Source organism: Eleutherodactylus coqui, chromosome 13, assembly GCF_035609145.1.
Source record: "Eleutherodactylus coqui strain aEleCoq1 chromosome 13, aEleCoq1.hap1, whole genome shotgun sequence".
Taxonomy (NCBI): domain Eukaryota; kingdom Metazoa; phylum Chordata; class Amphibia; order Anura; family Eleutherodactylidae; genus Eleutherodactylus; species Eleutherodactylus coqui.
The window spans coordinates 82,647,058-82,673,966 of record NC_089849.1 but is presented as its reverse complement, the minus strand read 5'-3'; the positions used below and the strand labels follow the sequence as shown (position 1 = coordinate 82,673,966).

General features: G+C 43.5%; 1 protein-coding gene across 1 annotated transcript in view; it reads right to left on the bottom strand.

The window, feature by feature from the left end:
* The window catches only part of TOM1L1 (target of myb1 like 1 membrane trafficking protein), a 95,177-nt gene extending 76,734 nt beyond the window's left edge, over positions 1–18,443 (bottom strand). Inside the window, exon 1 of the mRNA XM_066588051.1 lies at positions 18,233–18,443. Within this exon, the coding sequence (XP_066444148.1) occupies positions 18,233–18,290 (58 nt within the window). The 5' untranslated portion in view covers positions 18,291–18,443. The remainder of the gene's footprint in view (positions 1–18,232) is intronic.
* Positions 18,444–26,909: the final 8,466 nt, after the last annotated feature.

The window sequence follows — 26,909 nt, the reverse complement described above, 5'->3', positions numbered from 1 at the left end:
ATTTCAAGCCACCCTGAAAAATCATGCTCGTGCTTATTTTCGGTATAGGTCTTATTTGTGGGGAACACCAGTATGCAGCCGGACCTGCTGACCTGAGGGCATGGCAGATGCTCTTTAAGATAATTTACATAAAATAATCTCAAAAATAAATTGGCAAAAATTCCATCCACAGTAAGAATGGATTTCAATGAGAGGGAAACACAAGAGAAAATGTTCTCTAATATCAGAAAATAGTTCTATTCTTCTTTTTCGAAAATTACAAAAGTCATAAAGCATCTACATTACTGAAAGGCCTAAGACTGTGCAAACACAGGAGACAAAATGAAAGATGGGAAATTTCATATCAATGTTCCATAAAGTAATATAAAACTGATCTCCACTTATTTGTTTTACTTGGGGACACGAGGCCAATAACGCTGTGCCGGCTGGATGTGGGATTCCTTACCTGGCTTTCATTATCTGAGAGTCAGAAATAAAATAGTTGCCTAACATTAGATCTGGAATGTTAAGTGAATACAGTATTACAAGTCGGCGGTACCGTGCCCCGTAGACCCCCGTATATACCGTATATGCTGGAAATATGAAGCATGCTGGTTTTAATCTCAAACTTCTATCAAACCACCGCCAACTGTAAATTGTCTTGGTAGATTGAAAAATACAAGTACAATATTCGGACAATATATGGATTGAGAGATTCATCTATAAGCCACGGCTCCATATGGATGAAATATGTAGGGTTTCTCTATAGAGAACTACAGTCATAAATAATCGATCCACCACAAGTAACCAAGGTCTACGATTCCCGCTCATAAATGGGGTTTCCGCTGCAATCATTTATGACATATTAGATATGGCAGCAGGTTCCTTTTACAGAAGCTTCCCACTACATTCATTCATATTTATAGCATATCAAGTGGCTACATCACCATTGCCTGATTGGTGGGGCTCAGACTGCCGAGACCGCCATCAACTGTGAGCTAAGGGTTGTCAAACTGTTGTCCATCACTAAGGCACAAGTTGAGCTGCTCATGTTGCTAGTGATCAATTACCTTTCCAAATGCTGATTTGGGAGTTACGGTTGCATTGGCTTTTAAATGTCCCACTGTAAGATTCTGTTAGTCTCCGGCAGTGATGAAGTGAACCCCTGCCGGGGATTCCCTTCATCCCTGCTGGGGCTTCCCTTCATCCCTGCTGGGGCTTCCCTTCATTACCCTGGGGGCTCCCTTTGTGGTAGAGATGAGGGGACTCCCTGGGGCTTCTGTTCATCTCCCCGGGGAGTCCCCTCATCTCTTGAATGAAGGGAACCCCGAGGGAGATGAAGGGGTTCCTCTGGGGAGTCCCTTCCTCTCCCCAATAAAGGGAACTCCTGGGGAGACTAAGGGGTTCCCCCGCAGCTTCCCTTCACCTCTCTCTCCAGTGAAGGTAAACCACACCACAGGGATTAAGGAGGTTCTCCTAGGGCTTTCCTTCGTCGCCGGGGACTACCTTCACCTCAGCAGGCATGGAGGGGTTCCCCTCCAGGGCAGAAGAAATTATTCCTCAGGAATCTCTTAATCTCTCTTTGCCAGCCGCCGTGCATATTCTCCTATAGGTGTCTAAGGAGGTTTGTGTGCTTTGAGCACCAAACATAGGTCAGGAAATATATTTCCACGCAGCAGGGAATTTCAGTTGCTGATGTCCTATCTTTTTAGGTTTTTTTTCGTGCTGCTACAATCCCTTCATCTGAATGTTTCCACAGGGAACAATTGTTTTTAATAATCGCTTTTTTTTGCGCATGTAAGTTAGCTGCTCAAATTCCCTCGTGTAAATGAGCCCTAAACCAACGCTGCATGCTGGATGTTGTAGTTTTACAATAGTTGCAGAGCCACAGGGTGGAGATCACTGTTTTCATAGCGTTATGGACCTCACCCATCCATAGAGCCATCTGTTTTCACATGATGCATGTTCTGACCCTTTAAATTTCCCACATTTCTAGTGATTTTACATAATTTCCGTCAGCATTTCGGCTCTTCTTTCATAGCATCTGCAGCCTTCATCTACCTCCATTCTCATTACTCACCTCTTAAAATGATCTGATATCACGTCTTTGCTCTCCTGCTGTGAGCGCCCAAGGGCAGCACAATAGCGCGGTGATGGCTCCTATCAGTTATCTGGGGGATTGCCTCACATGCATCACTGAAGTGCGAGAGAGCTGAGCAGAATCTCAGTCCATCTGTGTATCACAGGAGCAGTCTGCAATCTGTTCTGACAGTGACCCACAGCATGGCAGTCCCCGCTGAGTTCAGGTAGATCTATTTACATGCAGCTTCAGGCTACGAAGATCCTCAGAGAGATGACATAACTTCTATTGACATGGCGGTAATAAAAGAGAGAAGAGCTATGGAAATCACAGAGAGGGAAATATAGGAAGTATTGACTGATCACATACAGAAATACTGCAGGCAACAGTCATCAAGCCTATTAATGGGATATACAAGTTTTTCCATAGGACTGTAAGTAAACCTACTGAGTTACTTTAAGACCTAACTCCAATCAAAACTTGCCCCCCCCCCCCCTTACTGACCATGTCACACTCAAAGAAATCCAAAAAACGAAGATATTAGAGCTGTGCAGTGGAATCAAAAGTATACTGTAAAACTCCTGAGCCTAATGCGAAATCTATAAAAGGGTCCCCTAACTAACTGTAATATGTGCCATTTATAAGGCCTCGTTCACACGCAAAGAAAACCCCAGCAATATCAATTGGTCTTCTGTTCGATATCGCTGTGTTCTCTCGCGGTAATATCACGATTTTGTATTGCTACAAAATCACGTGACTTTGTAGCGCTCTTTTGGGGGGGGCTTGAAATATAAGCCCGACCCTGAAAATAAGCCCTATGTGCAGTAAAAAAAAATATATATATACACATCACCTAACAGCTACTGTCAGGTCCGCCGCGTGTCTCCTCTGCAGCTTCGGCAGACTTGCTTGGAGTTTTTAGCAAGCAATTCCTGGCTTGGAGGTTCAAAATCCCCGCCTCCAGGAAGCGCTGGCTGTGATTGGTTCTCGAGTGCCGTGGCTCAGCCAATTAGAGCCATTCAATGCACGGCGCTTGAGAGCCAATCACAGCCAATGCTTCCTATAGGCAGGGATTTTGAACCTCCAAGCCAGGAAGCACTTGCTGAAGACGCCAAGCAAGTTTGTCGCAGCTGAAGAGGAGACACGCGGCGGACCTGACTGTGGCTGTTAGGTTTTGTAGTATTTAATTTTTTATTTCAGCTTATTTTAGGGCTTTTACAGTAGAACTTCTTACTGTAAAAGTTGCAACGCACCGCACGAAAACCGCATTTTCGTGCGATGCAACAGAAAGGAAGGCTCTATAGGCAAACATGGGCTACAAAACCTCGCAACTTACAGCAATATTTAGCAACCCGCAATTTTTTGTCTTGCAATGTCGCAGGCTACAAAACATCGCTAATGTGAAGGAGCCCATTGGAAAGCATGGGCTTCACATACATGCGATTTGTAGCATTGTCTCTTCACAAGATTTTGTCGCCTGTGTGAAACGGGCCTAATACCGATGTCTCCTTAGGTGGCAGCAGGGCCTGGGTGGGACTGCTACCTGTGAACCCTCTATAGCTATGCCCCTGAGTGAAGTCTTAAAACAACAGAACCCTTAATGATCAGTTCACTATGTCTGAGTCAGACGTCAGAAACGCTTCATCCGGATTGAAAATAGTAGTTGACCAACAAAGGATGGATATACACTCTACCAAAAACAACAAAATGAAACTTGGCGAGGAAAAGGGAAATCTCACACTAATATACAAAATCCTGCATAAAGTAGGGTGATCGCCAAACTGAGGACAGCCCTACAGCTGGAACCTGTGGGACTTCCTAAACTGCCCCTAGATGTAAGAGACATGGACCCGACCAGAACTCCTCAAACAGAAAAATAACCAGCGTCCTCTGAGAGGAGGTGCCGGAATATATAAACAATAACAGAAGCTGATTGGTTGGCTGGGGACAACACCTTCCTTCTGACCAAGCGGACCACATACCATTAGATAGATGTGGACTGATCAGCGTCTGGTGCTGGATGACAGGGTGCATGCGCCAGCACCACTGTCATACGGGCCAGGTAGATGCCATGACACCAGACCGGATCCTCCTCTGTGTTGTGGCCATGGCACTGTAATACTGATGCAGTTAGCACAGTGTGAGATCTTTGCTTTAGTTGAACAACCCCTTGAAGCCCCTCATATACACATAATAATCTATACCCATCTACTATATAGTTTATTGGGGAAGAGTTATTGATTTCCATCCAAATAAATCCAGTATACTCGAATTAAGGACGTTCTACACACAAACATGCATAGTAATTTTTAATTATTCAGTAAAATAAGCTACTGCCACTACTGGCCGCTAAAGGACGAATCCTCAAAAATTCCAGTGGAATTTTGATGCAAACACTGTAATATGCGGGTTTAGGCATGAAGTGAGCTCCTGCATAGATGGCTCACCTGGGAGATAAGCACAACATGTACCGTAGACCTCATTAATTGATAGATTAACCTTGAAGAAACCAATCTGTCATCTTGACATTTAAAGCTCCATTGATAATTAGTTCATTAATTTTCCTTTATTTATGCTGCATGTACTATGACAGTGTGTTGGTGTTTTATGCTTTTATTGATTTACTTATCTAGTCGCCTTCATTAGTTACTTATTCGTCCTTTACTTGTTAGGGCATGTGTACTCCGTATAATGGGGGACTCACTCTCTGATGTACTACCGTATATACCGGCGTATAAGGCGACGGGGCGTATAAGACGACCCCCCAACTTTCACCTTATACGCCGGGAATACAGCGGAGCAAAAACAAAAAATCATTACTCACCTCCCCCGACGTTCTGCGGCGCTGCTGCAGGATGTCGCTCCCTCCTGGTCCCCGGCAGAGCATTGCTTTCTGGACGCAGGGCTTGAAATCCCCGCCTCCAGAAAACACACGTGCCTTCAGCCTTGAATGGCTGTGATTGGCTGACGGCGTGTGTTAGCTAATCACAGTATTAGCTTTCTGGAGGCGGGGATTTCAAGCCCTGCGTCCAGAAAGCAATGCTCTTCCGGCGACCAGGAGGGAGCGACAGCCTGCAGCAGCGCCGCAGAACGGCGGGGGAGGTGAGTAATGATTTTTTTTTTTTTTGACACTTTCTTTTTTTTGTATTACCGGCGTATAAGACGACCCCCGACTTCAGAGCAGATTTTTCGGGGTTCAAAAGTCGTCTTATACGCCAGTATATACGGTAGTTATGCCCCAATAGGGCATATAGACAGGGTGATCATCATGATACAACCCCTTTAGCTCTGATTTGTTGAAATTATAGAGGGCTGCATATCGGAAAGTTTCACTCTTTCTCCCATACTCCATAGCAGAAAGAGGAAGAAGAAGTGAAACTTATCAGGTAATTGACTTCCACGTTTCATGGTGTTGTCAGTGTCCCTTCAGCTATGTGCAGTGGAATGTTCCACAATAAGGGCTTATTCATGCGGGCGAGAATCTCGGGCAAGTTTTGTGCGTTGTGAGATGCAAAACACTCGCACGAATATGAAATCCATGGACTTTTTCACATGAGCGATTTTTGCGAGGAAAAGAAAAGAATATCGCAGCATGTTCTATCTTTGAGCGTTCCCTTATAACACCTCACCCATTGTTTTCAATGGGACCTTAAAAGACATCGTATGGCACTTGTATGCCGCGTGATTTGCATGCGAGTGCGAAGTGATGTTTGCCATTGAAATCAGTGGGAAGCACTTGTGATCCTCTGATGCGCATGAAACGTGAGTCTCCATGCCCGCCTGTATCACATCTTGTATCAAAGCTACAGGTGGTACAACAGGGTACTAGAGCCTCTATGCCCACCTGTATCACATCTTGTATCAAAGCTAGAGGCGGTACAACAGGATACTAGAGCCTCCATGCCTGGCTGTATCACATCTTGTATCAAAGCTACAGGTGGTACAACAGGGTACTAGAGCCTCCATGCCCACCTGTATCACATCTTGTATCAAAGCTAGAGGCGGTACAACAGGATACTAGAGCCTCCATGCCCGCCTGTATCACATCTTGTATCCAAGCTAGAGGCGGTACAACAGGGTACTAGAGCCTCCATGCCAGTCTGTATCACATCTTGTATCAAAGCTAGAGGCGGTACAACAGGATACTAGAGCCTCCATGCCCGCCTGTATCACATCTTGTATCCAAGCTAGAGGTGGTACAACAGGATACTAGAGCCTCCATACCTGCCATATCACATCTTGTATCCAAGCTAGAGGTGGTACAACAGAGAACTAGAGCCTCCATGCCCGCCGTATCCCATCTTGTATCCAAGCTACAGGCAGTACAACAGGGTATTAGAGCCTCCATGCTCCCCTGTATTACATCTTGTACCCAAGCTAGAGGCGGTACAAAAGGGTATTAGAGCCTCCATGCTCCCCTGTATTACATCTTGTACCCAAGCTAGAGGCGGTACAACAGGGTACTAGAGCCTCCATGCCCACCTGTATCACATCTTGTATCCAAGCTAGAGGTGGTACAACAGGATACTAGAGCCTCCATGCCCGCCCATATCAACATCTTGTTTCCAAGCTAGAGGCGGTACAACAGGATACTAGAGCCTCCATACCCATCCGTATCACATCTTGTATACAAGCTAGAGGCGGTACAACAGGGTACTAGAGCCTCCATCTCCGCCCATATCACATCTTGTATCCAAGCTAGAGGTGGTACAACAGGGTACTAGAGCCTCCATGCCCGCCCATATCAACATCTTGTTTCCAAGCTAGAGGCGGTACAACAGGATACTAGAGCCTCCATGCCCACCCGTATCCCATCTTGTATCCAAGCTAGAGGTGGTACAACAGGGTACTAGAGCCTCCATACCTGCCATATCACATCTTGTATCCAAGCTAGAGGCGGTACAACAGGATACTAGAGCCTCCATACCCATCCGTATCACATCTTGTATACAAGCTAGAGGCGGTACAACAGGGTACTAGAGCATATAATAATGTGCACTTTTGGTAATGATTTCTAGTAGCTTCAAACATTCAGTGGTACTTGCTTACTTTTAATGAAGTTAGTGTAAACTTCTGAAATATGTATTAAATCGCAGACTACCATAGTTACACAAGTAGCAAAGTTTACAGTAACTTGAGACGTTACACATTAAAACAAGTACTGTGTCATGGTATATCCGCCCTTTCATTTGCTTTTCAATGGCTTTTGTTGTGCAGCAATAATTAATAGCTTTTCAAAACCTTAAAGGAGATGTCCCGCGCCGAAACGGGTTTTTTTTTTTTTAACCCCCCCCCCCGTTCGGCGCGAGACAACCCCGATGCAGGGGTTAAAAAAACCACCCGCACAGCGCTTACCTGAATCCCGGCGGTCCGGCGTCTTCATACTCACCTGCTGAAGATGGCCGCCGGGATCCTCCGTCTTCGTGGACCGCAGCTCTTCTGTGCGGTCCACTGCCGATTCCAGCCTCCTGATTGGCTGGAATCGGCACGTGACGGGGCGGAGCTACACGGAGCCCCATAGAGAAGAGGAGAAGACCCGGACTGCGCAAGCGCGGCTAATTTGGCCATCGGAGGGCGAAAATTAGTCGGCACCATGGAGACGAGGACGCCAGCAACGGAGCAGGTAAGTATAAAACTTTTTATAACTTCTGTATGGCTCATAATTAATGCACAATGTATATTACAAAGTGCATTATTATGGCCATACAGAAGTGTATAGACCCACTTGCTGCCTCGGGACATCTCCTTTAAAAGATAATTTATCACAGAAAGTTATCACACTCAAATTAGACTTTGCTACATCTCTAAATTACAAGCACACTTTTGAAGAAAAAACAGAATTGGGATAATTTGCTAAAGAATAGCAATCTTGCATTAGTTTTTGGCAAAAGTGAGCCAGATAAAAATGTCCTAAATTTATAAAAAAGCATAAATTATGGTGTATGCCACAGTTGCACAATAATGTGTGACTTTTTGACCTTTTGTGAATCCCTTGCCACTTTTCCATAGCAGTGGGTGGGGCTGAGTGATACACACACATAAACTTTAGTGTAAATCTGTGCCAGCTTGTTGCTGGCATAGATTTTCCTTTCTGGTGCAAAGACATCCAAAGAGGTGCCAAACTTATTAAACATGCCGAAACATAGCCGAATATAGGAACAACACAAAATCACCGTACCTAGAGGGTTATATAGACTGTGCAAATAAAACACTACATGTGAATAAAGTAATAAACAAAGTTCTATGGTTTATATGGGGCTTTATACAGCCATAGCAATCATTTCAACTTTGACTCACTTTGGGACATTACTGTACAGTTTAGTACAGAGGGGTAGTGAGGGAGCCCAATGCTGTACCCTTAATTCCTTTCAGAAAGGATTTGCCTAAACTTAAATTCTGACCATAGATATGCCACTCAGTTGACAGATCCAGTAAATTCTGTGCAATTAGAGCAATTATTGGTGTGCCAAAGATGGTAACAACTAGAGATGAGCGAGCATACTCGCTAAGGGCAATTACTCGATCGAGCATTGCCCTTAGCGAGTACCTGCCCACTCGTAAGAAAAGATTCGGCTGCCGGCAGCGGGCGGGAAGCGGCTGGGGAGAGCGGGGAGGAACGGAGGGGAGATCTCTCTCTCCCCCCCCCCCCCCCCCCCCGCTCCCCCCTGCTCACTGCCGCAACTCACCTCTCACCCGCGCCGGCAGCCGAACCTTTTCTTCCGAGCGGGGAGATACTCGCTAAGGACAATGCTCGCTCGAGTAATTGTCCTTAGTGAGTATACTCGCTCATCTCTAGTAACAAGATTTGGCTGAGAAGTATCCATTAAGGTCAAATCAGATTCTATTCTACAATCTGAACAATTAGGTAAAGTGGACTACTGATGACGTGTAGCCTATCCATGAGAAAATTGCTATTTCTATAGCACAGAACCTGTAACCTCTCACATTTCATATAAATAAGGGTGGCATGATCCTCAGTGTTTGTGATGACATTATCGAAGTACAGAACATAATAACCAGGAAGGAACATCTTGACACCTTACACCATGTTTTGTCTTGACCATAGTTCTATGTACCACCTTACGATCCATTCACAGGACACTGTAATGATGCTTTTGAAATCTTTTCCACTGATGTAGAAAATATACAAATCTTTGGCACCTGAAATGTGTTCTAATAAAATACATGCAAATTCGACACAATTCTAGACACTAACTCTGTAAAAACCACAAAGCACAATAGAAACCATCCCCAAAAAATCACCTTTACAATCTATCCATCGTTTTCGAGGCAGAAACCCAGACATTATAATCGCAGCTATCTTCATTTATCATCAGCAAGGCAATAGGTTTTAATCCTTTCCAATCCATTTTGTATCCTGGCTTTCCTAGGGGGCTTACTCTTTTTCTGCCATTATACAACAGCGCTATATGCTGGCTAAAGCCAGTACTGCATGAGGTGACACGTTGGATAGGCTTCAACAGCAGAGTGGCTAGCAATATACAGTAAGAGAACCTAGACTGGCGTCTTCCAACATCGGAGCTGTACAGCCTTAACCCCTTGAGTGGCACGCCCGGAAAATTTCCGGGAGGAGCTCCACTGCTCATAGCAACATAGCCCGGAAGATTTCCGGGCTATGTATCACTATGGGAGCTGCAGAGCACAATGCCACAAGCTGTGACAGTGTGCTCTGCCTGCACAGTCCCACAGAGAACAAAGCAAGGGCTTTGAAAAACCAGCAGAAGATATTGCCGACATGCCGGCAACCTCCTGGTTTGTTTACAGGTTGCCATAGAGACCATCGGCTTGTCAGAAGCAAGCCGATGGTCTCTGTGGCAGGGAGAGCTGGTTGTTAGCTGTCAGAGGACAGCTAGGTACCTGCTCTTACAGCAGAGATCAGAGAAAACCTCCGATCTCTGCTGTGTTAACCCTTTACATGCTGCAGTCTATGTGACTGCAGTATGTAAAGGGCTGTCACTGCAGCATGTAAAGGGCTGTCACCATCGGACCCCTGGAATGTGATCAGGGGTCTTGATGGGTCCCTGTGGAAGTCCCCTAAAGGGACAAAAAATAAATAAATAAAAAAAAGTTAAAAAATTATTAAAAAAACAATAAAAACACTTGTCTCCCTTTACTTTGTAAAAAATCAAAAATACAATCACACATGTGGTATCCATGCGTCGTAATGACCCAGAGAAGGAAGTTAATACATTATTTAACCCCTTAATGACATGGCCCCTTTTTTTCTTTTTTCCCCATTTCTTTTTTTCCTCCCCCTGTTTAAAAAATCACAACTTGTCCCGCAAAAAACAAGCCCTTATATGGCCGTGTCAATGGAAAAATGAAAAAGTTATGGCTCTTGAGAAGCAACTGCAAAATTAGTTGAAATTCAATGATTAGACCATTTTAAAAAACCTGCCCTGGTGGACACGACAGGGTGGTAGGAAACCCGCCACTCAAGGGGTTAAATCATAATGTTGTCAAACAGTGGATTGTAAAGGGTTAATAGGAGTGTATATAGAGTTAAATGAACCCTATAGCAAGAGCAAAATGGGACTCCCTCTGCTGGATCAAACCACCATGCCATCCCAGTAACAGGACGATCTGGTGCTCATTCGCCTGCCACTCATCCCTTGTGAAGAGAAGAGACTTGTGTTCTTTGTTCTTCACTTTTTGCCTAACCTAGTGATTCCCATGAAGAGAAGGAGCGCTGCGCAGATTTAATCTACACAGTTCCAGTTCTGCTGAGGGCGGCTATGAATAGAATACTTGTTATTCTTCATGGAACACAGTTTATAGTGAGAATACTTCACAAATGCAAAGCCTATATTTACATAGTGTCAACATATTTGTTAGCATTTCATAGCCTTCCCCCTTATGCTTTGCTTTCGCTCTTTCCGTGTTTTGCATCTTCCACATGAGACTTAAAGGGAATGAGTCATGTACTTGATTTTAAATAATGGTATTTATTAAATAACTTGTATGAAAGTTGTGTCATCAAAACATTGCACATTTTTGTGCCCACTTAACATTTTTCTAAAGGTGGGTGGAGCTTAGCAAAAATTAAGAGGGGCATTACCTCCACAACCCAGCAAATTTACTAGTTTTCATCAGAATCTGGCGTAAATGATAGTGGAATAGATTTCTCAGTCTGGTGCAAGTGGTGGTTCCATAACAGGTTCAGGATATGGAACTTTACTGCTCTGTAAACAGATGAGCAATGTTTTCTCTAGGAGGGTCCTTTATACTTTATCATTGCATAATTATTACCCAGCATTTCACAGTAATCATATGTCCCAAACTCAGACAAGCAGGGAACTTCCAACTATATTTGCTTAATTATATCTCTATTGTGGTATACAGAATTACTTCACACATTACATTAATCATAATGGCCATGTTCTATAAACTCTCCAATACTCATAAGTATAACAAGCATAACTCAGTTTGATGCATTTAGTCCTTTTTTCCCATTCCTCCTATCACAGGTCTGCAAACCATTCTAAAGTCTCTAGAGTGTGCACACCTTCACATTGGGCCCCCACTAACTCCTCTTCGATGGGAGGCATGCCTTAGACTTATGTTGATCTCCTTGGTGCAGCTCATTAAATACAGCTATCCTCTCAGTCCTTACGCACGTAGCATCCTTTTAACAGCTCTTTCGTTGCTCCAGGTAGACTCCATTGTTTGGCCCCAAGGTCATCAGGGCTGGTAGTTCCCCTGGCCGCTCCCCGAGCACGGGGACAGTGCTGTTTCACAGTCAACGGCCACTGACACATCTCTGCAGAAGTTGCTTTGTTGCTGCCCACTAAAACTGATGCTGTGTTTCTCCTGTGTGCTGCTGAACAGCACACACTGCTACTACTGCACAGAGGGCTTTACAAATATTCTGTTAACTCCTACTTCCCTTGCTGCTGCAATAGAAGGGGCACTTTTCCATGCTTGCATGCACCTATAACAGAACTGCAGGTGCTATGAAGAAGGTGCTTCCATGCCCCAGGTCCTCTCCCAGCCACATCTCGTACTGGGGGCAGGACATAGAGAGACATTCTCTACAGTAAGTGTAAAAAAAATTATATCACAGAATGGCTCTACCTGCTGAGCCATCCAGGTCTTGGGACATGTTCCTCTGCATACCTTGACCTTGTTTCCATATCTTACTATCCAGCCCCTGTTCTAGCTCTGCCTGTTCCTGATTAGGGCTGCCTATCCTGATTAGGACTTCCAATAAAAACCTAGCCCTGACACTTCTTCCCTGCATCATTATTGTGCTCCACAGCATTGGTCAAGCTCCACTTCTGCCTGCTCTTCTGCTATTGCTACAAGACCTCCTGATACTAACTTCTGGCTTCCCTCCTGACTACGCTACCCATCTGATCCATCTGTACTGAAAACCGAGACCTCCCATTTCTGACTCCTGGCTCTTCCCTGACTACTCTCCAGACCTATGGCTACTGCACCCAAGGCTCCACCTTACTGTCTGAAACCGCTACAGAGGGCTTAGTCTAGTATATGACCTTTAGAGAGTGAACTTGTCACTGAGAAATGTCCTAAAAGTTGACTTTTATTTTTTCTAGATTAAAAATATATTCTAGCAGGATGACTTAAAACATATATACGTGGGACCGGGTTACTAGTGTTTAGATTTTTGTACCCAAATGTCCATATTCACATTGAAAGAATAGGTTGGACAGCGCCTTGCAATTCTACAGTCGCTTCTGAATTCTCAGAAAATGGTATGAAAAGGACTTACCCGGTGTCTAGTGGTGTCCTAAGTATAGTCCCCCACTAGCACCCGGAGGTGCTGATTCGCCTCAATGGTAAATGATGTTCCTCCAAGCCTGTCCGTATCCCAGAGTTCCAGGAGAGCCGCTAGGAGATATACCCCCACTAAGATAGTGAGCATAAACAGCAATCCAAGTCCACAAAGAAAAAAAGTCTCAGCATGCTTGAAAAAGGCCAGTTTATGGTCTGAAGCGTGTTGCATTGTTGGATTGAATAAATGGATATTACGGAACATTAGTGCTGACCTCTATTCCCCGACATAAGGAGCGTGGACTTGGAAATCATATTCACATTGAAACACCCTCTGTAGCAAGACCCTATCCATTATGGCAGAGGCTGCAGATGCTGTGATCAAAATATACACGTGCATCCACCCATTCAGAACCAGGAGAGTATTCACACATATAGGGTGCTTACAAGAGAAGGGATAGACCAAGCAAAATAGCCACGGTCACTTCCCAAAACGAGATCCCCAACAGTAATGGGAAAGTGTAGGAGCACTACCCCCTTACACATTGACTGGCCAGACATGCTCTAAATTTATTAGGGGGCATCTGCCTCATAATAAGTTTGATACAGTTCACTCCAGGGCCCTCTTTACCTAGAATGTCATTCTATACACCAGTCTAAGTAAAGTTCCCCCATAGTGTTCGTTTTTTTTTAGTGTTGCTTATCTTGATCAGCTAGGCGATAAAATCGCCCTGATTTTAGCAAAATCGAAGCTGGTGAGACTGACCCATTTTTTGGCAACAATCGCAGGAAAATTGAATTTCGGATAATGCCTATTGCAAAGGTCAGCATGCACCCAATCTGCAACCATGTCCCCTTAATGATGTCACAAAATGTGTCCTCCATCTTGCATACAGGCAGCAGTTTCATTAGGTGCCTGCAGCACATGACCTAGCCATATATAACATAGGCACAGTGTAACCGGAGGCCACTTTACAACTGATAACAAGACAGAGAAGCTGCATCATGTTTCTATGCCTATATAACACGTGGTCTGTTGTTAGGGACAGATATTCTACAGAGGATATACTTCTGCTGGGTGTGAAAGCTTGTATTCTAACAGAGAACTTGGATTCTATTGGAGGGAGCAGAGAAAAGCTGCAACACATTTATATGTCTATACCAAATGTGGTCTGTACATTGGGAGAGGGTATATCTCTGCTGCTGTCAACGTATATAGCAGCAAAGCAGACAGAGAAACTACACTTTGGCATGGGGAACATTGTCGTTCTCTGCTTGTGGCCTCAGACGTTCCAAGTCAAAAGTCCGGCCATTACGAATTATTTGCAGGCCTTACACGGCTAGCAGTGGTTTTCTGCAAAATTAGCTTCTAAGTTACATAAAACTACACTGAAAATTAAATTAAAAAAAACCTAATAAATAAGAATAAACAAAAAGAAAACCTGAAGAAAGCAAGGGGTAGGGAATGTGTCGGTAGTTGTGGTGGAGGTGGTAGAGGACGGGCCAAGTTGGCACTTCAAGCTGCTCCCATTGAAGCAACAGCTCCAAGTTCAGCAGGAGGTGAGACAAGCCACTGCCATTCCTTAGAAGTGGTTCTGCCTGTGCATTACACCCGTACCACGCAGAAGAGATCATAGAGTTGATTCAAGTACTACTGCCTCCTTTTCCCTCAGTCGCAGGCACACAGAATCCGCCCTTTACTTCACCCCATGCCACATGGATCAGTCTGAGGAGCTGTTTGATCATTCTGTGTCATGGATAATAATGGGCAGCCCAAAAACAGAGGGAGAAAACTAAGACAGTGAATGCACTGACACCCAACCATTTTCCCCCCCCTGAAGACGAAGAGGAAGGTGGGTCAGTACATATGGTCAGCCCTCCACAGGCAATGCGTACTCAGGGGGATGTGGAAACAAAGGTGCCAGCTCATGGTGCTCACTGTTACATAGAGTCCACTCAGGAAGAGAAGGATGAAGAAGAGGAGATGGAAGATGCTGAGCTGCTTGACTCAATATGGACAGACAGGTAAAGTCAAGATAGCAGCTTCTAGAGGGATGAGGAAAAGGTGGATGTTGCAAGGCAGCATCATGCTAAGACTAGGAGCAAGGTGTCTGAGAGAAATATAAGGACTGTACCATCACCATCAAACTACTAACAACCACATGTCTGTACGTATGTGAGTGAGTGATACTCATTCTCCTACCCCTCGGTGACGTCATAGCCTCAGCCCTGGTGACATCATAGCCCCGCACCCTGGCACCGTTATGGCAGGTCCTAACACACTGAGAATACAACTAAGCTTTTATTATGTCAGGCACAACTCAGCGGTCCTGACAGGAGACACTGACCTACCACCACCACTGAGATCCGGTAAACTGAAAGACCTGTGGTGACCTCACTGCTGTGGGAGGAGCCATTCTGGAGTTTGGTAGTACTGTATACTGGATGAGCCAACAGAAAGTACCAGAACTAAGGATGAGCGAGTATACTCGCTAAGGCACTACTCGTCCGAGTAATGTGCTTTAGATGAGTATCTCTCTGCTCGTCCTTAAAGATTCAGGGACCGCTGCGGAGCGGAGAGCTGCGGGGGAGAGCGGGGAGGAACGGAGGGGAGATCTCTCTCTCCCTCTCTCCCGCCCGCTTTCCCCTGCTCCCCGCCGCGACTCACCTGTCAGCTGCAGCGGTCCCCGAATCTTTATGGACGAGCAGAGAGATACTCGTCTAAAGCACATTACTCGGACGAGTAGTGCTTTAGCGAGTATACTCGCTCATCCTTAACCAGAACCTGTGATGTCACCGTCATGTGATCACCTGTGTGGGTGGAATCAGGAATCACATGATCAGGGGCTCATCACTGTATCCAGGAGCTGTGTGTGTCATGTGTGCAGTCAGCATAAATGTAGTAGAGCTGTGAGTGGCTGTTTGTCTAATGTTCTGTGTATGTAATGTGTATAGTCAGCATGGATGTATGTCATGTAGCACAGCTGTGTTTGTGATGAGCATGTCATGTAGCAGAGCTGAGTTTGCATCATGTGCATGTACTGTGGCACAGCTGTGTCTGTCAGACGCATATAATGTAGTAGAGCTGTGTTTGTACCATGCGCATGTCATGTCTGTCAGGCACATGTCATGTACAAAAGCTGTGTCTGTGATGCCCATGTAATGTAGCAGAGCTGAGTTTGCAACATACGCATGTACTGTGGCACAGTTGTGTCTGTCACTCGCATACAATGTTATAGAGCTGTGTTTGTACTATGTGTCATGTACCAAAGCTGTGTCTCTCACATGCATATAATTTAGCAGAGCTGTGTTTGTACCATACGCATGTCATGTACCAAAGCTGTGTCTGTGACGCCCATGTCATGTAGCATAGCTGAGTTTGTAACATGCGCATGTACTGTGGTACAGCTGTATCTGTCACGCGCATATAATGTAGTAGAGCTGTGTTTGTACCATGTGCATGTCATGTCTGTCAGGCGCATGTCATATACCAAACATGTGTCTGTGACGGGCATGTCATATAGCACAGCTGTGTGTGTGACGCACAAGTAGCAAAGCTGTGTGGCGCATTGCGCCACCAGAAACACTGCCACTATCATTTCCTAATAATTACTAGTCAGACACTACTAGTCACACAGCACCAACATCAGGCCCACAGCTAGGTCTGCTCACAAGACTTGTGTTGGGGCAGTAGAACGCCGACTTGCGGCTTCTCCTCCGCAATTGACGAATCAGGCTGCAGGCCTCAGACTCAGGAATGGGAAACTAAGAGCAGAAATTGAGCCGCCATCATCACCACCTTCATCCACATTGACATCTACCCCATGTTCCAACGTGTCCCAAGTCAACAGCCAGACCCCCCTGCCATGGGAGCATAAAAAACAAAAAAGCACCCCAACCATCAATGAGCACAGATCCTGAACCATCGGGCACAGATTCTAGGGGGCCATCCTTTCTCCCGGCTAGTGACACATATGCACCCAGCCCCCCCACATAATATAAAAGAAGATGTTCTTCATCAGAGTAGGCCACCTTCTTACAGTGCTTCATGGTCCAGACCCGATGCTGATGTGCCTATTGTAGGCATTGTCAGCCTAGACAAGCTAGCCTTCGCTCCCCATGCACATCCATGTACCTTGGACACCTATGACCCTGTCACTGGTTCACTAGTTATCCTTCCTTGAACCACTCTTGGTAGGCACTAACCAATTCATTCCCGACACCCTCCTACAAGACCAGTTATTTTGGAAATGCTCTGACCCAGTCTTGTCAGTCACTCACATCCTCAGGCTTGCCCATTTTTCCTGCTTGCAACTCATTAACATCAAAAACTGACTGTTCACTTGCTGCCTAATACATCCCACCTCTTGACAGAAGCCACTGTCACAAAATAATGGATGCTACTCACTCCACCTGTCAGTGGGTTTGTGTTATGGCTGATCGGTGTATATATGGAGAAAGCGATAGGTGAGTGATGGAGAACAGGAAGTATCAGCTCATTTTGTCTGCTCTAGTGGTCAGCGTGAGAGCTGGGATACTTCCAGATTTTTTATGTGGCCAGTCACAGAAAAAATAAATAAAAGAAATTATATATATATATATATATATATATATATATATACATATATATATATATATACATATATATATATACATATATACATATATACATATATATATATATATATATATATATATATATATATATATATATAAAATAAACCTGATTTACTGTAAATAATATGTAATTTTGTGGCAATATATTCCCGTTAAGACACGGAAAATGTAACATTTTTGGAATAAGGTAGAAAACATGGACGACACAGTTGTGATATGATATATAATAATAATGAAAATGATCAAATTATTATCAAATTACCTAATATTAGTTACTGTATAACACGGCTCAATGAAGAATAAAAGTATAACTTTAATGTAAACGGATGCAGAAGAGCTGACTTTGTCATGTGGCACAGGTATAGGGAATGTAGCGGTTGCAGTCACACCCGGGCCCTGGTGCTTGATGAAGCCATAAGCTCCTGTGCCGCACCGTCGCAATTACATTTGGTTATAAGGGGGGACCAAAACATATTTTGCATTGTGGCCCAGGGGCTTCAAACTACAGGACGTCATGGCTTCTCTGTATTCTCTCCGCTCAATCTAAGATAATGCAATAGTATTTCCTGCAACCTATATAAATAGCATGCTGCGCTATTGTACGATGAGTTGTATCAAATGACATCTGACCGCCTCAGCCATATAGAGACTTATGCACAGGTTTTGCACCCCTTATAAGATGACAGTGATACTATGTTCTACTGCTCAGGTCCATAACACATTAGTAGAGGCGCCCCGGGGCTGCTGCTGTGACACATTATCTGGTTCCATGAGAATGTACTACAATCTGCCATCACTTACCAATGAGATGCCCCACGGGAGTACTGTAGGGGTCTTTTACAGTTTTGCCAAAAGCCATGATTGTGCGGAGTCTTGGCTGTTGTAGTCATGAAAATGTCACCAGAAAAATGTGACAATGAAATGTATTAATCAAGTGATTTGTTGTCTGTAGATTCCAAGTTCATTTCGTGTAACGAGCGCAGCTCTCAGCAGAAAGTTACCTGGGAAAGGGGCGGAGGAGGACCTGGGTGGAACACAAACCCAGGAAGCAGCAACAGATAACTCAGGGCACCTTGGCTGTCACGTGGGAATGAATGTTCTCTGCCCTGATAATAGCACTGCAGGGAGCTTCTGCACTCCTCTGGGAGATGCAAAAAAGAAGATGTGTAAGTAGATACGACAGATAGATAGATAGATAATGAGATAGATAGATAGATAATGAGATAGATAGATAGATAGATAGATAGATAGATAGATAATGAGATATATAGATAGATAGATAATGAGATAGATAGATAGATAATGAGATAGATATGAGATAGATTATGAGATAGATAGAATAAGTACATAGCATAGATTGATAAGACAGATAGATAAATATATATATACCATAGATAGATTCCCTGAACTGATACCATACATAGATATATAGATACCATGTACAGATAAGATAGATACATAGCATAGATAGATAGATATAAGATAGACGGACAGAAATAAGATAGACAGATAGATACCATGAATTGATACCATACACAGATAAATAAATACCATGGATTGATACCATAGATACCATGGATAGATTAGATAGATAGATAGATAGATAGATAGATAGAATGAACTGATACCATACAAAGATGGATAGATAATAAGGATTTATACCATAGAAAGATAGATTAGATAGATAGATAGATAGATGGAAGAGATAGATAGATAGATATACCATGAATTGATTACATACATAGATGGATAGATACCACGGATTGATACCATAAAAAGATGGATACCATAGATAGATAGATACCATGAACTGATAATATAGATACCATGGATATATATGATAGATAGGACATAGATAGATGGATAGATAGATATCATGAATTGATACCATACATACATGGATTGATACCATAGAAAGATAGATACCATAGATAAATACCATACATAGATGGATAGATACCATAGAAAGATAGATATCATAGATACTATGGATAGATATGATAGATAGATATGAAATACATAAATAGAATGAACTGATACCATACATAGATGGATAGATACCAAGGATTGATACCCCAGAAAGATGGATATGATACATAGATAGATTGATAGATAATATGAACTGATACCATAGATACAACAGATAGAGATTAGAGTAGAGGAGAGGAGAGAGCGAGGAAGAGAGAGGGAGAGAGCGAGGAAGAGAGAGGAAGAGAGAGGGGGAGAGAGAGGGGGAGAGAGAGGGGGAGAGAGGGAGAGAGAGAGGGAGAGAGAGAGGGAGAGAGAGAGGGAGAGAGAGGGGGAAAGAGAGAGGGAGAGAGAGAGGGGGAAAGAGAGAGGGAGAGAGAGAGGGGAGGAGAGAGAGGAAGAGAGAGGGAGAGAGCGAGGAAGAGAGAGGGAGAGAGAGGGGGAGAGAGAGGGAGAGAGAGGGGGAGAGAGAGGGAGAGAGGGGGGAAGAGAGAGGAGAGAGAGGAAGAGAGAGGGAGAGAGCGAGGAAGAGAGAGGAAGAGAGAGGGAGAGAGGGGGAGAGAGAGGGAGAGAGAGGGAGAAAGAGAGAGGGGGAAAGAGAGAGGGAGGGAAAGAGAGAGGGAGAGAGAGAGAGAGAGAGAGAGAAAGAGAGGGAGAGAGAGGGAGAGAGAGGGGCGGAGAGAGAGAGAGAAAAAAAAAAGCTCGGCACCTGGCGGGTCCAATACAAAAATGCTTGAGTCTCCTATTGACTTCAATCGGGTTCAGTACTCGAATAGAGCTCTCGAATATTACGAAAAGCTCAACTGGAATAACAAGCCCCTGAGCATTTTAGTACTCGCTCATCTCTAATAGAGATACCATGAATTGATAACATACATAGATAGATAGATACCACGGATTGATATCATAGAAAGATAGATATCATAAATACTATGGATAGCTACGATAGATAGATATATATGAACTAGATAGATAAAGTAAACTGATACCATACATAGATAGATAGATACCATGGATTGATACGATAGAAAGATGGATACCACAGATAGAAAGATACCATGAACTGATAACATAGATACCATGGATAGATATGATAGATAGGATATAGATAGATGGATAGATAGATAGATAGATACCGTAGATAGATAGATAGATAGATAGATAGATAGATAGATAGATAGATAGATAGATAGATAGATAGATAGACGGATAATGAATTGATACCATACATACATGGATAGATACCACGGATTGATACCATAGAAAGAAAGATACCATAGATACTATGGATAGATAAGATAGATAGATAGATAGATAGATAGATAGATAGATAGATAGATAGATAGATAGATAGATAGATAGATAGATAGAATGAACTGATACCATACAAAGATGGATAGATACCACGGATTGATACCATAGAAAGATAGATACCATAGATAGAAAGATACCATGAACTGATAACATAGATACCATGGATAGATATGATAGATAGGATATAGATAGATGGATAGATAGATAGATAGATACCGTAGATAGATAGATAGATAGATAGATAGATAGATAGATAGATAGATAGATAGATAGACGGATAATGAATTGATACCATACATACATGGATAGATACCACGGATTGATACCATAGAAAGAAAGATACCATAGATACTATGGATAGATAAGATAGATAGATAGATAGATAGATAGATAGATAGATAGATAGATAGAATGAACTGATACCATACAAAGATGGATAGATACCACGGATTGATACCATAGAAAGATAGATACCATAGATACTATGGATAGATACAATAGATAGATAAATATGATAGATAGAATGAACTGATACCATACAAAGATGGATAGATACCATGGATTTATACCATACAAAGATGGATAGATACCATGGATTTATACCATAGAAAGATGGATACCATAGATAGAGAGATACCATGAACTGATACCCTATATACCATGAATAGATACGATAGATAGGATATAGATAGAAAGAGATAGATACCATGAATTGATACCATAGATAGATATGAGATAGATAGATAGATAGATAGATAGATAGATAGATAGATATGAGATAGATAGATATTAGATAGATAGATATTAGATAGATAGATATTTAGATAGATATGAAATAGATAAATAGGTAGATACCATGCATTGATACCATACATAGATAGATACCACAGATTGATACCATAGAAAAATGGATACCATGGATAGATAGATACCATGAACTGATAAAAGAGATACCATGGATAGATAGGATATAGGTAGATAGTAGAGATGAGCGAACGTACTCGGATAAGCACTACTCGTCCGAGTAATGTGCCTTATCCGAGTACCGCTGTGCTCGTCCTGAAAGATTCGGGGCGCTCCGCTGCTGACAGGTGAGTCGCAGCCGGGAGCGGGTGGGAGAGAAGGAGAGAAAGCTCTCCCCTCCGTTCCTCCCCGCTCTCCCCTGCAGCTCCCCGCTCCGCAGCGCGTCCCGAATCTTTTAGCACGAGCACAGCGGTACTCGGATAAGGCACATTACTCGGACGAGTAGTGCTTATCCGAGTACGTTCGCTCATCTCTAGTAGATAGTTAAATAGATAGATAGATACCATGAATTGATACCATAGATACATGGATAGGTACCATGAACTGATACGATAGATAGATAAATAGATAGATATGAAATAGATATATAGATAGATAACATGAATTGATACCATAGAAAGATAGATCGATACAATAGATAGATATTAAAATCCCATTTATCCAGCATCTGATAGTCCAGAGTTTTTGATAACTTGGCACCTGTTCTCAGCACAGAACAGCAGTATAATGTGGGATGTCACCAATGTCACAGATCGGATTCAGAAGATTGAGCAGAAAGAGGCAATCCCTCTGATTATAAGAGTAGCAAGAACAGCAGAATTGTGCTCATTTATTTCGGTCTGTCTTACGGATGGTTCTCTGCCTTTTTAAAAATGAGATTTATATACTTTGCTATGAATCCCAAATCTTTGCTAATCCAGCATTTTTCAGATCTCACTGATGCCTCCTCCAGCAGCTCTATAGTGTCATTGAAATGAAAGGACGATTCCCTTTTATCACCCAATGATAAGACGATCACAGGGGATCCTTCTGCGGCGGCCGCTTGTAGCATTATGGATCTTCTGCGTCCTTCAGTTTTCAGGACGCTCTTTTTAGCCGCTCTGGTTTATAAATGAAGGTCGTGAATGGATGACATTAGCAAAAAATAGTGCGGGGAATTAACCAGTGCTGCAAGATCCTCAGGAAGTTAGAGGTATGGTAGTGTATGTAATCCATCCCCAAAAAGGATCTATCCTCATGGGGCCCCTACAGCACTATGTACTCCCCTTGTTGAGATGGAATCTTCCTTTAGATCAAAGGAGACATATGGGAGAGTGGGTTTCAGTACCTGAAAGAGCCTAGGTCATTCTGCAGAGCTGTCTCTTTAAATATTGCAGCTCCTCTCCATTTCTGCTTGTCCGTGCTTTAATACAGAGTCGGTTTTATTCAGATGAGCTAAACTAAGGGCTTTTTATATTTTATTGCATCAGCCTTTAACATGCAGCAAATATGCACCTATTTCCGGTTATACTGGAGCAATGTTCTCCCCCACTGAAGTCCGTGCAGGCATAAAATCCATTGGCCGTTCTGTACACATCTGACGTTCGTCTTCCTTGGCCACTACAGATCTCAAATATTTTCATGTTTTATTTTCATTTTTGTATAACTTTCAATGGGAAATAAAATCATATTGCAGTTTTCACATGTACTGCCATCTAGTGGCTGAATAGCTACTCTGCAGACTGATTAAATGGAATATCTTGTTTTACTGCCTACTGTTATGTCAGTATGAGTTACATTGCTGGGGAGCTGAGTTCTATGTGCTCTTGTGTCTTGGATTGCGAACGGGGGTTAATTGGGATGGCTCTTAAATCCTCCTCAGACTTATAACTATGCAAATCAATTGTTCTATTCAGTCTCCTTCTGGACATGCTAAAGAGCATAGCTGTGTGCAGTCACTTGTCTGGTGCTTTGGCTCCCTGGGTTTGCTGCAAGCATTTAGAATAAGTCCTGCATTTTGTTTTATGGTGGAGTGTGTGCAGTGGGATAGGGTTTTTGGTATTGCCAGGTCAGGGTGAGTGCGTCCTTATCAGGACGATCCACTCATTATTTAGGTAGGGATTATTTCACCTTTTAGAATCCTATGAGGAGAGCTCCCATTTACTTTAGTTTCTTGTTTTCCACTTTCTGTTTGCTTTTCGGGTTCTGTGATGTTAACAGCTACCATGTGAGATTACTTTGTCCGCAGTGGTAGCAGATGCTACACCTATAGTGAAATTGATTATATCACCTCTTTATCTCTAATGGCCGGTTGGTTTAGGGCAGAATAAGGCTGGCTTCACATCTGCGCTGGTACGATGCAGCACTTTTTCTTCTGCTAAAATGCCAGGCAGCTGAGTGGAAACAAAAAGAACCCCATCATAGTCAATAAAGTCCCTTCAGTGCTGTTCAGCTCCATCATATGATCCATTTGGCCAGGGGATTCCCCTTTCCTGCGTTCCGGAGCAGGAAAACGGAATCCACGTCGCAGATGTGAAAGCAGCCTAATGGGTCTATTGTACAACCACAGGTAAAACACGAAAGGATGAGTGAAGCCTGGAGACCCCAAACTGAGTGAGGACTGGGTTACCTGAGTGCTGTTGGCGTCGCTGCCCATCCGGCCCTCCGCACCCCGCTCTCCAGCTATGAGAGGGTTTGCCTCTAGGAAGCAAACAAATACAATCCAATTCATAAATATATATATATATATATATATATATATATATATATATATATATATATATATAAACAGCACTGGAAATATGGAAATAGTGTCAAATAATGTGGTTGTGGTTTGTACAGGCAATATGGCCTATGCGTTTTTACCATAGAGGCAGCTAAAGTTTCCTAGAACAGATACACTTGCAGGTTATGTGATGGCGCAGCGCTGATAAAAAATAACCTTTATGAACAATAGCTAATTCAATGGGTCAAAATGCATATTTTGTTTGTTTTACCTTCCAAAAAAATGCAATAAAATTGATCAAAAAATGGTACAAATAAAATATAGCTCATCATGCAAAAAACAAGCCCTCACAAAACTCCGAGCATGGAAAAATAAAAAAGTTATGGGACTTTGAAAGCAGCGATGTAAAAATAATTAAAATTTCCAAAAAAGGAAAAACCTAAAAAAATTACAAGATTTTTGATATCATCGTAATCGTATCAACCCGCAGAAAAAAAAGTTTAATGTCATTTATGCTGTAAGATTAAGGGCTTATTCACAGGAGCGAATATCAGCCACCGTTTTCACGGCTGGCCTATATACGTTACCATCTAGCTGTCTTCCCCCTTCCCTCCCCCTCACTGGCTTTCTGCCTCTCTCCTCCCCTCTGGCTATTTGCAATGGGAGTCCGCGGGATGGTGGTGGAGGTAAGCTCCGCCCCCTCCTGGCCCCTTATCTGCAGCCAGTAATGGGAGGGGTGGGGCAGAGATTAGCTCCGCCCCATCCTGCTCCCTCCCATTGCAAACAGCTTGAGGGGAGGAGAGCGGCAAAGAGCTAGTGAGGGGGAGAACATGACAGCTCAGATGGTAGCATATATCGGCCGGCCATGAAAACGACGGCCGATATACTCTCCTGTGAATAAGCCCTAACGCTGTAAAAAAAATTCAAAAACAATAACATAATTGATGTTTTCTCTGGCTGCTCACCTGTGCGGCGCGAGCACGCCGGAGCGGTCCCTTCAGCGCAAGCGCGTCTAATCCAGGGAGAAGGCGGCTTTGGTCGGCGCCATGGAGACTGGGACGCCAGCACCAGAGGGGGTAAGTGAATAACTTCTGTATGGCCAATATTTAATGCACGATGTATATTACAAAGTGCATTAATATGGCCATACAGAAGTGTATAACCCCACTTGCTGTCGCGGGACAACCCCTTTAAGGTCCTTAAACACATAACCAAGCAAAGTCAGCAATCAACAGGGTTAAACTCTTACACTACCAAAGGTAACAGCACAGAAAACTGACCAAATATCAAGCGGAGAGGTACAATAACAAAAAATAACTGGTCGCACGGTTCAGCGCTCCAGGAGTGATCAAATTCTTAGAACGATTAGGTTCAATTTCTCCTTTTTTTGATAACATGAGCAGCCATCATTATAAAACGTATTTCGGACTGAAACCCCTTCATCAGTTCAGCGGGATTACAGTCAGAGACCTGAAGAACATGAGGTCCAAACTGCTGGGAAAGAATAGCGGCATATCAGTGGAAAAATGGAAGCTAATCGTTCTAAGTATTTGATTGCTCCTGGAGCGCTGTGCTGAGCCACCAGTTTTCTTGTTGTATCTCTCTGTTCACCAACGTCCACTTAGGTGAAGTATCTGGTTTGTAGTGCAGCGTCCGAGAAGCTGGCCACGGCCTAGGAAACAGCAGGGTAGAGTTTGGGCCTTGTTATTGTGTCCCTACCGTCTCCCACCCGGGCAGATTAATAAACGGGAACCCACTTAGGGATTACCTGAGTCCTTCTAGTCACTCCTGATGCCACCGTTACTTCTGCAGCGGGGAATTCCTAGATGGTGGAGTAAATCTTTCTTGTGCAGCTTCCGTGGGGGAATTCCTGGTTGTCGGAGTAAATCCACACACACACGGGTACTTTTTAAGACGCGGCGCCTGGAAAAGGACAGGGCCGAGGTGTTTTACTCAACTTTAGCAACAAATACAGTCCAGCAGTTTCCTGGACAGGGGATGTGACAGGGAGACCTCATGGGATATCAGGAGAAACCACAGCCACAGTTATCTGTAGGTCCTGGCCTGGTACCACACTCTCTTCTCTCTCCTAATCTCTACCACTCACAGTCAGGCTCACGCTGCCGAACTCCTGGGGAGAGTAATCCCCGACAGTCATTAGGCCATTCTCTCTGCCTCTTCTATTCTGCACCACACAGGTTGAAGGTACCTGTGTGGAATTTCTGAAGACCTCTCTGCTGCAGGTTCGGAACGCCCAACAGACTCTCTCTCCCCCATACATATATATTACGGTCACGTTACAGACAAAAAGATACATAACCCAGACAGTCAACTCACATACCAGACAGTTAACCCTTTCAGTGCTGCAGCTATGCAATACACATCAATCATGCAACACAGAAGACACTGACAAGACAAATGCATGCATACAGTTATGGATGGGGCCCCGTTGTACTTTGGGCCACTTACCACACAATCTTGCTCTACCCTTTTTTTCTATCCTGCAAAGTATCAGGTGAGCGCTGACGTAACACTGGACGGAAAGCACGAATATGAATGCAAATATAGAAGGAATGAATCCATATTTCAATGTGTGCTGGGAATTGTGTTTTAATATAGGTATAGCGGCTCACATGAATGTATTGGCATAGTGTATTACGCATGCAATATACACGTGCATAAAACACG